At 45.0% G+C, this 12,915-nt stretch overlaps 1 protein-coding gene across 4 annotated transcripts in view; it reads left to right on the top strand.

Annotated features, from left to right (window-relative positions):
- Nucleotides 1-12,915, top strand: part of BBS4 (Bardet-Biedl syndrome 4) — a 49,076-nt gene that overhangs the window by 12,406 nt on the left and 23,755 nt on the right. For 3 of the 4 annotated variants that reach the window (XM_068958982.1, XM_068958986.1, XM_068958984.1), the window contains one exon: nt 8,991-9,070. In XM_068958982.1, the coding sequence (XP_068815083.1) occupies nt 8,991-9,070 (80 nt within the window). Of the gene's footprint in view, nt 1-4,373; nt 4,641-8,990; nt 9,071-12,915 lie in introns of all 4 variants that reach the window. The other variant, XM_068958985.1, reaches the window with a different exon arrangement.

The raw sequence follows: 12,915 nt of genomic DNA, 5'->3' as shown, positions 1-12,915 counted from the left end.
GCTTCAGTTAACCTCGCTTGCTCGAGCGAGTGTGGTGAGATACCAGGTCCCACCTCTTTCAAGCTGTGCAGGCAGAAAACGAGGGATAGGCGTGTAGTGGGCACCTTTGCAAAGCTTGGTTAGGTGATTTTCCAGCATTGGGTAGGAGCTTTGTGACAGGAACTGGAGTGAGATTTCTTTTCTCCTGAGCAGCATTACACCCTCTTCCCAAAGAGGTCGTTCATTAATTTCTTCCAGGTTCTGCTCTCTTTGCTGCAGATGTTTTAAGCTGTGTAGCAGATGCCACAAGAGTCCTGCGGTTTAGTCGCTTTACATTCATAATTCAGAACAGTTTTAGTCACTGCCCAACCTTGATTCGTGTTTGTATTCATCATTTGTAGGATGAGGCAGGGGACCTGGTGAAAGTGCTAGTGTATCTTCCTGTAACTGAGGATGTGCTCATGTAATTAAAGTCTGTAGCCGAAGGCATACGTGCCAGAGGGAAGCGAGAAGGCTGCACAGGTGGACGCTCCTTCTGGGGCAGGCATCTGACGTGGAAAGCTTCATCCTGAGGCCATAAGTGTGGAAAAACTCTGCGCATTCAAAAACAGGGTCTCATAGTAGAAAGTGTTGGACCATTTGCAAGACCAACTACAAAATATCTTTATTTTACGGTGGATGAAATGAGGACCCCTTTTAGGTATTATTTCCTATTGAGTGGGAAGTTTCCGAGCTGTCCCTGTCATAATTTTGTTTGGATTTAAATAGGACAGTTTTTCTCATGAAAGTCTTATAATGGTTTTAGTTTTAATTTTCATTGCAAATATCTCACACCATAGGCAGGAAAAGACTAAGCCTAAGCAGAATTTAGACCAAAGCAAGGATTAGACTGGAAATCTTGAAACCACTGATCGCATGGAGCTAATGAGAAGCTGGTTACGGAGGTTATTTTGGGAATGTCTGCAGGCAGTGCTGCCGCTTTTGTGCGGGAAGTATCTTCCCTCCCTATTTTACTGTAGGAGACAGCGGGTAGCCATCAGTTGACATCTCAGAGCTACTGTGCTGTTTAGATGCCAGTTTATGGAGAAGTCTTCTGCAATGGCCTCTTCTACCTCCCTGCGGTTTAGGAACGGCATTCTGTGCAGAATCGTCTCCTCCCTCGCCGAGCGGAGGCAGGATGGCAGCGCCGTAGCCCGCGGGCCTCGAACCGCTGACGGAGGTCGGCCTGGGAGCCGGCTGGTCCTGCCGCCGGGAAACTCGCCCGGGCTACGGCGTTAGGAAGTCCCAGGTGGTCACGAGTGCGTGTTGACTTGTAGATCTTCCCACTTTAAAGGGTTACAGTGGAGGAGGTGCGCTATGAAGCGTTTATGTGGGATAGTCGCTGGAGGTATTTGTAACGTGATAATAAAACCATTTCTATTTGGAGTAACTCAGGACTTGGAAAGTCTTAAATCAGACAAGCTAGCGAAGTCGGGGCTAATAACTCCTTGAGATTCACGCAGCGTGTACTAACAACACAAAATGCCCGTTGCTGTTGGTTTTTTTCCTGGTGTGTGAAGCAGGTTTCAGATGCGATTTTCAGCACGGAGAGCTCTTCCTTGTCATTTTGGCGTATTTTCCTGTAGGGGGGGGTGCGGAGTCAGGAACGCTGGCTTTTTGTTTAAGCCGGCTCCCGGTTTTCAGCCTCCTTCCAGTTTTCTCTGTGTACAGTGAAGCTATTAACGCATGGTGGTAAGATCACAGCCGTGAATTATGGCTTTCTTGCCCGCATCAGAATTGTATATGATGAGCTTTATTAACCCCAGCTGACTGTAAATAACTAGCAACCGTACAGGTTTATTGTTTGATTTACAGGCGTTCCAGCAGCAATTTGCAAAAGCAAAAACGAGGGGAAGGGGATTAAACAGAGCGAAGGGCTACAGCTGCTGGAAAAAGCTCTCCTTTTTTCCCTCCTGTTTGTATGCATTTTGCAGTGTGTTTGTGTACACAAACACCTGTATTCTCACGCATGTGTGCATATATATAGATACACACCATGAGTGGCGTATAGCATAAACAGTCTCCTCTGGGTGGCTGTTTTTTGAGTTATTTTCAGTCATTATTGAGTTCTGAATACGTTATGTCTCCATTTACGGCGTCTTCAGACCCCAGAGATGGGTCTGGGTGCGTGAAGGACAATGTTCCTATAGCAGTTTTCTTTCAAAGCTGTAATGTATTTATACTGTTGCACACTCGCTGAAATCCTCATCCTTATTCAGACACTCAAAGCCTTTTTTTGTTAAATTTGCCTGTGCGCCTGCCTAGCTAGGGATTTGTAGAATGCTTCCCTGCTATCAAAGCAGTCAGTTGATTTTAAATCTAACAATCTTGATATTAGAGCTTAAAAATGCTTTCCATCCATTATTCATACTTTATTTTGGAAAACACCATTCCCTGGCAGTGGTACGTTGCATTAGAGTAGCTATTTGGGCTTGTGCCTTATTAGTTTAATACTATTTTTATTTAGAAGATGCTCGTTACCTCTGTTTCACTGTTTTTTACAAGCGGTAGCTGAATTCCTCGCATTGACAGCTTCTGAAGCTCGAGGCCAAAAGGCAACGTGCACAGCTGGTTTCATCCTCGCCTTTCCCTTCGTATCAATATTTCAGTAAATATGGCTGTGAAAGCAGCCAGCTTCGTTTTGGACTGTCCCCACTGCTAGCAAACCTTCCCCAAACCATGGCACAGCGCTTAAGAAAGCCTAAGATCAGAATAAGCGAGAGCCTCTGCTTCGCTCGGTTTTTCCCGTTAATTTTGTGCAGCGCTTGGGTACCATGGTGACAAGTGCTGCAGGAGAGGTGAAAATAATGCTCGGGCCAAGGTCAGATCTTGTTCTTGTTCACCTCTCCACAAGTGGGAATAGCTGTAACCCTGGCAATAACGTCAGCCCCAAACATCTCAAGGAGAGCGAATTCAGAATCGAGAGGCGTGTTGTGGACGCTGGTGCTGAGAGGCGCTCGTGTATTGCCTCTCTAACGTTATTCCTGTGTGGTTAAGTGGGGCCTTGGGGGCCAAGATGGCTTGGGTGGCCTTCTCCAGCAGCAGGGGACTTGTCATGAGGCCGTTGTTTTCTGTAAAGCCGATGGCCAGGTTTAATTTGAAAGAGGACCTGAATCTCAAACCAAAGAGCTGTTCCTGTGCAGTAGAGCGAGCCGTGCCCTCTCTGATGCTGATAACCGGGCTCCCTCTTGGCTTCACGGCAGCAAAGCCCTCTTGGCTTCGCTGCACTCCCTCTCTGGTAGGTGTTTTTTGGGCCAAGATGCACTTGGGCAAATTCTTCTTTGGTGCAGCTCTATTAGTATCAAAATGTTATAACAGTGAGAGATTGGAGTCATAGCGTCTGGGTATTGTTTTTTTTGTTAGTTTTGCACATACCTGTGTGCTTGAATGCTTTCTCAAGATTGACTTATTTTACGCCATATAATTTTAAATTAGGGTTTGGCAAGGGAGAGTTGAGCCAGGATCCAAACTAGGGCTGTCAGATAATCTTACCCATATATATGGTGCCTACTACAGCGGATCCAGAGCATGGCTCCTGGATGCTACTGCGGAATAAAAAAATACTTTCGTTGAATTACTTGCCTGCAGTTTTTCTTCTCTTCCCTCTCTTTGTGCTGTATGTTTTGTATGGTTTTGGTTTTTATGGATTTTGCTGGCGCAGCAGGTTCTTCATTCTGTCTTCTCGAGTCTTTTGCTTCTCTGCCTCTCCTCGAGGAGTCCTCTCGCTGCTCACGCTCAGTTCCCTGAAGGTTGGATTTCAAAGCTGACCTGGAGGGACGGGGAGCAAACTAGGGCTAAGGCTGTCAAAGACGTGGAGGTGGTGGAAGAGCTGGCCGTAGCAGATGGGGCTCTGGCCTGCTTTTACTCTGATAAGGCTGACAGCTGGGAATTTGAGATCCTTTTTTGAGACCCCCATCAAGAGAGCCATTAGCTGATCTGTGCTTTCTGCAGGAGGAGTGCTGGGGTGCTTCGGGCAGCTGGCAGCACGCACGATGGAGGACATAAGGTGACGGGTGAAAGGCTATCTGATCGCTCCGGTTGTGCTGTTACACTGAAGTCCCGTTTGCTCTGGCTATACCAACAATGCAAGCGGTCTCCTTGCACCTGGCAGTTCCTTGAAGAGGATGGCTTTTGCTCAAGCAAGCTTTATTCCCTCTGAAATTTGATAGGATCCTTCCAGGCTTCCCCCCCCCCCCCTTACACTTCAAGCCCTTCAAAACCCTTTTATTAAATCTAAAAAGCACTGTTTAATAGATTGTATCGAAGCTATAATTACCCAATGTGAAGATGCAAGCACGAAATAATTTCCTTGGGAGGTTTTCTCAAAAGGGAATAACTTTGGTCTTTTTTTTCAGTCCTTTGAGAAAATCTCTGATAGGATGAATGCAGCGGAGAGTGATGATAGGGCGGCAGAGATACAAACCTGATGATCTTGCTCTGATTCTGGCGGGGTTTCCACTCCAGTGACTTCCTTGAAGGGGCATTGTCAGAAAGAAAAATCACACTGCTGGAAGTGGGTTGTGCAATCAATCACCGGCCAGCGAGAAAGCGGTGCATCAGATGGATTCCCTTCTGAATTCAATCAAAACACTTCAAAGAAACCGGCGTGTCTCTCGACTGAGGTATTTAATCATACACTTGGTGCCTAGCTCCCTGTCACACTTGCTTAATGAGGCTAGGCTTTTGTAATGCCAGAAAAGAGAGGCCAAAAGATAATTACGCAAGCTACAGCCCCTTCTTACTGTAGATATTTTGGATAATTGCGTTTTCTCGGACTGGGCCTTGAGCAGATTGATTCACAGAAAATAATTTGTTTTTGCTGCCCCCGTTACAAAGGCGTAAACCGCTAGCTTTTCCAGCTGTAGCGCCTGCGTCCTGCAGCTGCTGGACCCTTTGGGAGGGGTCTGCGAGAGGTGACAAAGAAAAGCAGGTTTTCACGTGCTACGCTGCAGTGAGAGCTCTGGAGCCCAGAACATCTGTGCGCGCCTTGGTGGGCAAATATCTTCCTGCTTCTCCTCTCCGGCTCAGCCCGCTCTGCCCTGACGTTCTGTGGGTAATTGTTAAACTCGAAAACAGCGTGTAGCTCTTAGGGCCAGTAGCGATTGAATCGGGCCCTTTAAGAAAGGGACAAAACGTTTCGTGCCCTTCCCCTGCAGTTAGAGGCTGAAGTGGCCGGGGGTCTGCGTTTCCCTTTGCGCGGGGACAAGCCTTCTCGGCGGCCTGGGGGAGCAAACGCAACGAAGATGGGTGCAAGGAAAGTAAGGATCACAGTGCTTTCACGGAAAACCAGAAACGCAAATTAAAATGGCTGTGGAGAGCCATTGGGTGGTCAGACCACTTCCGGTGTCTACTGAAGTAGTAGTTTCTTCACAGTTTCTTTGTCCTCCCTCTCTTCTGCGTCCTCTGAAGGCTCACACCAGCCTCGCTTCGTGATGTTTATGCTGGGTTTCTTCAGAGTGGGGGTCAAACCATCTATATTTTCTGCTCTTGGTGGCCTGCCTGGGCCTCTTCTCCTTTCTTCTGCGGATTTTTGTGCTTGTTTTGTCTTCGGATCACTTGATATCTAAAAATTGGTCGCGATATCTTTTTTTTATAAAGGCATGGAGTATTTTAATCTGCCCTTTTTACCCTTCCCAGCCGTGCTGCTAAAACCAGTCTGACATTTATCTTATTAAAAAAAAAAAAAAATTGAGGGGGTTAAAAAAAGGAGGCTGAGGTCTTCTCAGTCAGGTTCTTTTTGCTATTTTCCAACCAGTTTTAGGGGAGTGAAAGCTCCAGTGTTTTCCCAATCCTAGTTAGGATTAGCTCAGCGAATTGCCAGGGGAGGCAAAGCTCGCTTATCTCGGCAGATGTGAATGCCGTTCGCTTTGGGGTTCGGGTGGTGCTTTTGATTTTATTTCTATTTTATCTCCAGACCAGCTCTCTTAGATAACTCTTCCAGCTTTTTGCAGTCTCTAGAGCGCAAGGCAGTGAAACGTAGGTGTTGAGTGAGTGTCCGTCGTCTCCTTTTCTTTCCGTTTGCGCTTGTTTCTCAGCAGCGGGTCACTGATGAGAAGAGATGACAATGGCGGAAAGCACTCCTGTCTCTCGTGCCTGGCTCTGCCACAGATGTTTGAGATGGTAAATTGATTGCGCTTACCCTCAAATCCACTATAAAAAAATCTGTGTTTGTTTCCAGCTGGCATTATTCTCCTCTCCTGGGTTTTTTCGAAGCCACGGAGTCCATATGTAGGATCCATTACAGCTCGATGCTCTGTTCAGTGTTCGTCCTGACGTTTAGCGGTTTTGGCCCCGGATTGGGGGAACGTTGCTTGTTTCTTCCTTCCCTACGGTGCTCTCGGCAGGAGCGTCCGTAGCGTAGGAGGGGAACGTAGCGCCCCTTCGGTCGTAACGCTGTGAAAGACCTCTTTCCTTCAGGAATTAACCAAGAGGTCTTCCAGCCGCTTGCTGAGGTACTCTCCTCTTAGCTTATCCCAAAAGGTTTGTATGCGCTTTACTGCGTTTTAGCCTTTCCCATCTCAGCCGAGAACATACACCAGCCAGCTAGCTTTTCTGTATATATATTTTAGGATTTAATGATACTCTTTTTGCTATTTTTTAACCTCTCGGTAAGGCTTGCACTAAAATTGGTATCAAGTTTGAGACTAGGTCCATCGGATACATTTGGAAGGTCTTCTGATTATTCCCAATTCAAAACAACTTTCATTGCTTGTAACGATGTAGGGTTTTGTTATTTGAAGCAGCATTACCGGGTATCGTTGTTTGAATGGCACCGAGCTGACAAAGAATGCTATAGTTTTGGCTGTAATTGAAATCTTGATGATTACATAGGGTTTGCAATGTCTACGCTTAAATCCCTGCTTAGGTAAGAACATAAGACGTGCTCTAGCGGATCAGGCCAGGGATCCATCTGGTTCGGTATTTTGTAGCAGGTGGTGGCTACAGGAGATACTCCGCAGAGGGCCACACAAACAAGCTCATGCTGTAGGTCATTTCTGGGATCTGTAATTGCTGTATTTGTTCTAGGAAAAGGAAGTTCTATCAAATCCTGGCACCTCTGATAACTTACGCAGCAAAGTCATTATAAACGTGTAAATGAATTATGTAACCCCGATGGACTTCAGAACAGCAGCCCTCCAGACTCGTGATGAAATAGTGTTTTCCAATCAATTCATAGCTATTTAGGTAACACTTTTAACTCTTCCCTTGCAGTGAAACCGTGGGGAAGGAGAAATGGAAAACATAATGTCATCAGAAAGCAAGTTAGTCCGATCTGGGGACGCAGATATTAAAACGCTTTAATTGGAAGGATCCAGTTACTGCACAGTAGAGCAGAACTGGAAAACATTTGGGTCTCTGATCTTTGCGTTTCCATGAGTTTAGCATATTTGAATTACTACTTTGATTGGATTCTGATTTTTCTGCTGTTTTTTGGGGGTAATTAAACCATCTTTATGAGGTATTTGGACGTACACTGCTGATGTGTACACTTAAATCTCAACTCCATCCCAGTATAAATCTGAATGGATATTATAGAACACAAAGACAAAATGGCTTTTAAATATTTTTTTTCAACTTCGGTTTCTTAAAGTAGTTTTAGTGCCAGCCAAAGAAATGTTAGCTATTTTTGAGTGCTCTCTTTGATGTTTTGGTGGGATAATTGTGGAGCAAAACCAGGTGTGTGTGAGCGATGCGCGTTTGCTACTAGCTGCAGGTGCAGTCCTCACGTGGTTAAAGTTCAGCATTGCTAAAAGATAATAACGTTTTGCACGGGTAAAGTCTCGTGACGTGATTCAGCCCTTACTGCTGCAGAGTTTCTTCTTCCTGAGATCTGATCTCGACCTCTGCGGCAGGCCGATGGTGGTGACTAGGGACCGTTTAAAATAATATCTTGTGTTACGGGTTAGTGGAAGCCAAGCACGCAGCTCCGTTTCACCGCGATGGAGCGGGTGGCGGGCGCTGGGAGAAGGTGGCCGGGCGCTGGCTCGTAATCGCTGCTCCCGCAACAAGCTTTGCCTTGCTCCGCTTCTGCGCTTCTGTCATAATATTGACTTGCAAACTTGCAGCTTTTTTGCCGGTTGCTATGGTTACCTCGCAGCTACCAGCATCTGAACTGTAGAAACGAGTAACAAGCAATACGTTTCAGGCTTTAATGAAATGCACAGCAGTGGGCTAAACTTTTAAACCCAACATGAATATCACCAAGCAACATCCATTCGTGATTTGCCAAAATTACTGCTGCAAGCTCCTCGCAATTGAAATATTGCGGCACAAGTCTTTCTCCTCCACTACATCAAATACGTTTTTCTGCCGGTAGCTTCACAACACTCAGACCTGTGATGTTTCATAGCCCCTGCACGCTTTCAAAGAACTACGTTTGACCTCTTTAAACTATTCACCCCTTCCCTTGTGGTTTCAGAATGGCAACATCTCCAAAATCTCCTCTTGTGTGTAATGCCTATTTCCTTCTCTCTCATTCCCAGGCACTTATTTTGAATAGGTTTGATTCTTCTGTCCTGGTTACAAAATGCAAATCCAACTCACTTCCCCCAAGCTGCTGCTTGCGTATCTGGAAGATCTAATCCTGTCAAACCAGCATTAGTGTTAAGTTGAAACGTACGCATAGTCGATGCGTTGGTGCTGCTTGCCCCAGTAACTGCACCGGCAGGAACAGATGCCTCAAGTTGTTCAAAGTAGTAGTTTTCTGCTAAGAGGTCTTGTTTAGTGTCTTCGTCTTGAAGAATGCATTTTTATCTACCAATTTGAAATGTCCCCTTGTAAAATGAAGCGGGCACTGATGGTAGAGGCAGACTCCAGGCTCCAAGTCAAAAGGCTAATTACTGATGAGTGCACTTGCAGTTCTTGAATTAGTTGCGTTGGGCTTGGTAGTTTAGAAAATCTGTGTGTGCTGTGCACCAGTTCTCTGCTGATCATTCTGATTTTAGTGTGTTCTGCTAATATTTTACATGTAGCGCCGGAGTTACCACTCCTAGAGAGAAAAAACTGGTTGATCTATCTGCTGTACGTTCGCAAAGACTACGACGCCTGTAAGGTAAGAGCTGCTTTTGAGACTTGGCGTTGGGAGGTATTTTGAGGAAGTTATGAAATGACATGCAAGCCAGATCCAGCTGTGCTGTGCGCCACATACCTTGGCCGTACCATGATCACGTACTCTGCTCTGAGCAGTGCCAACACAAGGCTACGGTGTCATTATGACTTCTCCTTTCCCCAGAAATCTCCGCATGCCCAACATAACGTCTCTAGTTTGAAGTTAGGCTGGGTCCTAACCACACTCTTTCCTAACTATTGGATTAAGAGGACTGAGAGAAGATGCAACTAAAATAAGGGTCAAAACAACATTAATTTTCTCAGATTCTCGGTTACGTTCAAGATTCATGCTTGCAATTGTCTAGAGCTACCAGTGAGCTCTATATGGAGGTAGAAAAAAATCAAAAGAATTGCAAACCTCCCTTGCTCCAGTTGGCAAAACAGAGTCCTCCCAACCGATTGTAACTCAGTTTCGTAGTTCAGAGTCTCTCAATGGTACTACAGAGACACTCTGAAAAACGCTTCAGATGAGTAAAACATTTCTATACCAAGTGTGAGAAAAGATCTTGGCTTTGCTTGAATGAAATTTGTTCATTTTACCCAAGATACATTGCACCCTTTAATTTCTCCTGGTTTTGGAGGCTAATTTGGAACCGTAATGATAAGTGAACTAAGGGAATGGCAATTCTGTTAAACAGTGTGTTTTCCTGATAAAATGCACAAAAGCTGTTAAAGGTGATCTGCCAACAGGCAGGAGGAGGGTTCTGTAACGTGCAAAGAAGATCTGAAAGGATTATTTTCCTTCTGAAGCACCAGGAGTGGTCAGGACTTGTCTTGTCTCTCTTTGCTGAAAAACTCCTGGGAGCGCTTAGGAAAGTGGCAGGCCAGAGGAAATTCATTTAGGTCTTAATTAATGGAGCTGGAGGGTTGTATCCCTAGCAGAGCAATTTCCTGTCAGATCTCAGTTTAAATAGATATAAACAAAAGTTATAATTAGCAGTCTAAATAGAAAGTTGCTTCTATTTTCTGTTGATATGTCTGCATTTCCTCGGTCTCTCCTTTTGGGAGTTTACTGTTTTTGTGATCAGATGTAGAATCCTGGAGGGCAGAAGAGATGCACAGTTCAGGAAAGCAGAATATAACCAAGTGGGTGATGTAAAGGGAACATTGACTTCTCCAAGTCTTTATTAGTCACTGAAGAGAGCAGAAAAGAATTAAAAAAAAAAAAATTTAGAGAATACAGCTAATACTCTTTTCCTTGGCAGGCCAGCTTTGCAGCAGTAGCTGTCAAACTTAAAGGCTCTAATAGGCAGCAAAACCTTTCCTCATGGCTCACAAAACTGCTTTTGCGCTAACCTTGGAGGAGTTTGGCTCCAGGCCCATAGCTTGTAAAAGACTCCTCTGTGCTTTTGCACAGATGTTATCAAGGGGTGCTCAGAGGCCTGGCCATGTCCCAAGGAAGATAGGATCATAAACATCCCCAGGACCCTTCTTCAGTCCCTGAGGAGTGATAGCATGTCCGAAAGACAATTCAGATCTTAGATGGGCTGAGCTGCCCTCTGGTAGTCTCTCTCTCCGTACTCACTGGCGTTATGCGGAGTTGCAGAGCTAACTTCCGTGCCCCCCGTGCTTAGAATCCATTATTGCTCTTTTAAGAGTTGGCTAAGAAAGGGGTGACCTCAGTTTTGTTGGGCACTCTCTTCCGCTCCGTGCTTTGGTATGCCTCTCTCTAACGTGGTTTTTAAAAGTTCCCATACTTGTCCAAGATGTAAAAGACCAAGAAAGAATTGCTTGTTTACTAACCTTAGCTCCCTTTAAAACAGAAGGGTTAAATTACAACGTTCACAGTCCTACTTCTATGTCTATGTTGGTGTTGCCAAGCTTTTGACAAATGCTGCCGCTCGTTACGGCGCGAGATTGATAACGCTGGCTGATGATTGGGATACCCAGCTAGCCAGCAAGAGGTACGGCGAGTATCCCCCCAAAGCAACAGCCGCTGCCGTTGCAGTGCTCTCGGTAGTACAGGCTCCGTGGGGTAGGGGTCTGCTGCCGGGGAGAGAGCAGGCACAGGCCCTGCAAAGCAGTGAGTGTCGTTCGGCTCTAGCCCTTCACGTGCCAAGCTAATAAACTGTGTAGACCGCTTTGCAGCATCAATTCCAGGTCTTCCCCCAAACTGTTTTTCACAACAGAACAACAGAAATCCTCTGCTGCTTCTATGTGCAAGGAAGGAATTACTAAAATTACCAGATGCTTTTAATTAATTAAAATCACTCATGTTGTTTGGTCTTCTGCCAATATGTCTAAATTCTGCCAGCAAGTTAAATAAACTTAGGAGGAAAAGCTGGGATTCCAGATCATGTTTCTCAGTGCAAAGCCTTTTGCTATAGTATTTTTTTAGGGCTTAAAGAATTAATCAGATATCTCTTAAAAGATAGCTCTCTATTGCCCTCTCTTGCTCTGAGCGACTGATACGATAGAGAAGGAACAATATAGGCTATCCATCTTCCGAAGATGCGTTGTTTATGACCGCCTGATAATAACGTCTGTAAGGACTGAAAAGGGACTCTGGCTAAGAGATTAGCAGATGCAGATCCAAGGGGAAGAGCAGCCTAGAGTTGTTCTTCCTTTTCCTTCCTCTGTTTAGTTTTCTTTTCACGAGCGAGGATGCTCGATGGTAACTCTCCTTGCCATCACCCTGCGTTCCTTTTATGTGCTGCATTTTAGGTTCAGTTTTCCTCCTTGTTTTCAGGTCCTTTCATTTGCATTTAGCTTGGAGGCAGGGGATACAGAGGAAGTGTGTGGTGGAGGAGCACCAGGTTATCGCTAGCCTGGAAGAACGCCTTTTTGTTCCCCCTCTGTCTCTTCGGCTTTTGAGCAAAGGAGGAGTTTCGGAGAAAGCAGAGATGATGTATTTGATTCTTAGCCACAGTCCGCATCCCCCCGAAGGTCACTCTTTTTAACTGGTTTTATAATTTCACATCGTGTGTGACTATGGAATATAGCCAAACTACCGCCATCACCCCAAGCTGTCAGCTGCATGAGTGTAGCCAGCAAGAATTTACGCTTTCATCGTTCTTTTTTTGTTCCCTTTCCCCTGTACACATCATTTGTTCATTGTGCTTTCCTTGACTCAGCTGCAGTTGCTCCAGGTCAATTTATTTCTCCACAAAGGGCCTAGAGTAGATGTCCTTATCAGCACGAGATTTCTTGTGGCGTTTTCCCCAGGTAGGAACGAACAGTGAAATACTAAAAAGGCTACAGTGCTCTTGGCACTGTGCTCTTCTGAAACATGTATTTCATTCTGATCCGTGCTCCGCCATTGTGGGAGTAACCTCTACTACCATGGAGGGGCAGTTAAAATATTCCTTTTTAAAAGAAGAGGGAAAAGGACGTTTATGTTCCTCTGCCGTTGCTAGGAACCAGAGCCGGTCACGTTATGGCCAAAAAGTCATGTAGTTAGTTGAAAAGTTGAAATTTGTAAAATGGAGTAAAATAGTAAAATAGAGTAAAGTCTATTAATTTACACAAATCTATACACAGCTGAAACTAGATCTCTTTTATTACCTTTGTTAAACTATTAAGTATACCACTTTTGTAGAACATTAATATAGTATATTGCAAAAACTAGCTACAAGTTCTATATTAATAGTGACTTCTCAAAGCACAAATTCTGATTACAGGAATGTCCTATTTGTGATGCCATCTTTACTGGTCACGAGAGCTTTGTCTATTAACATGTTGTAAGATGTTTGAATTCAGGTTATTTTACGGCATTCTGCACCGAGCACAAGTGCAGCACAGCTACGTGTAGTACAACAATACAAAGCGTTCTGCTGAGCGATGTTGCAA

Source organism: Struthio camelus, chromosome 12 (assembly GCF_040807025.1).
Source record: "Struthio camelus isolate bStrCam1 chromosome 12, bStrCam1.hap1, whole genome shotgun sequence".
NCBI lineage: Eukaryota > Metazoa > Chordata > Aves > Struthioniformes > Struthionidae > Struthio > Struthio camelus.
This window is presented reverse-complemented; position numbering and strand designations above follow the sequence as displayed.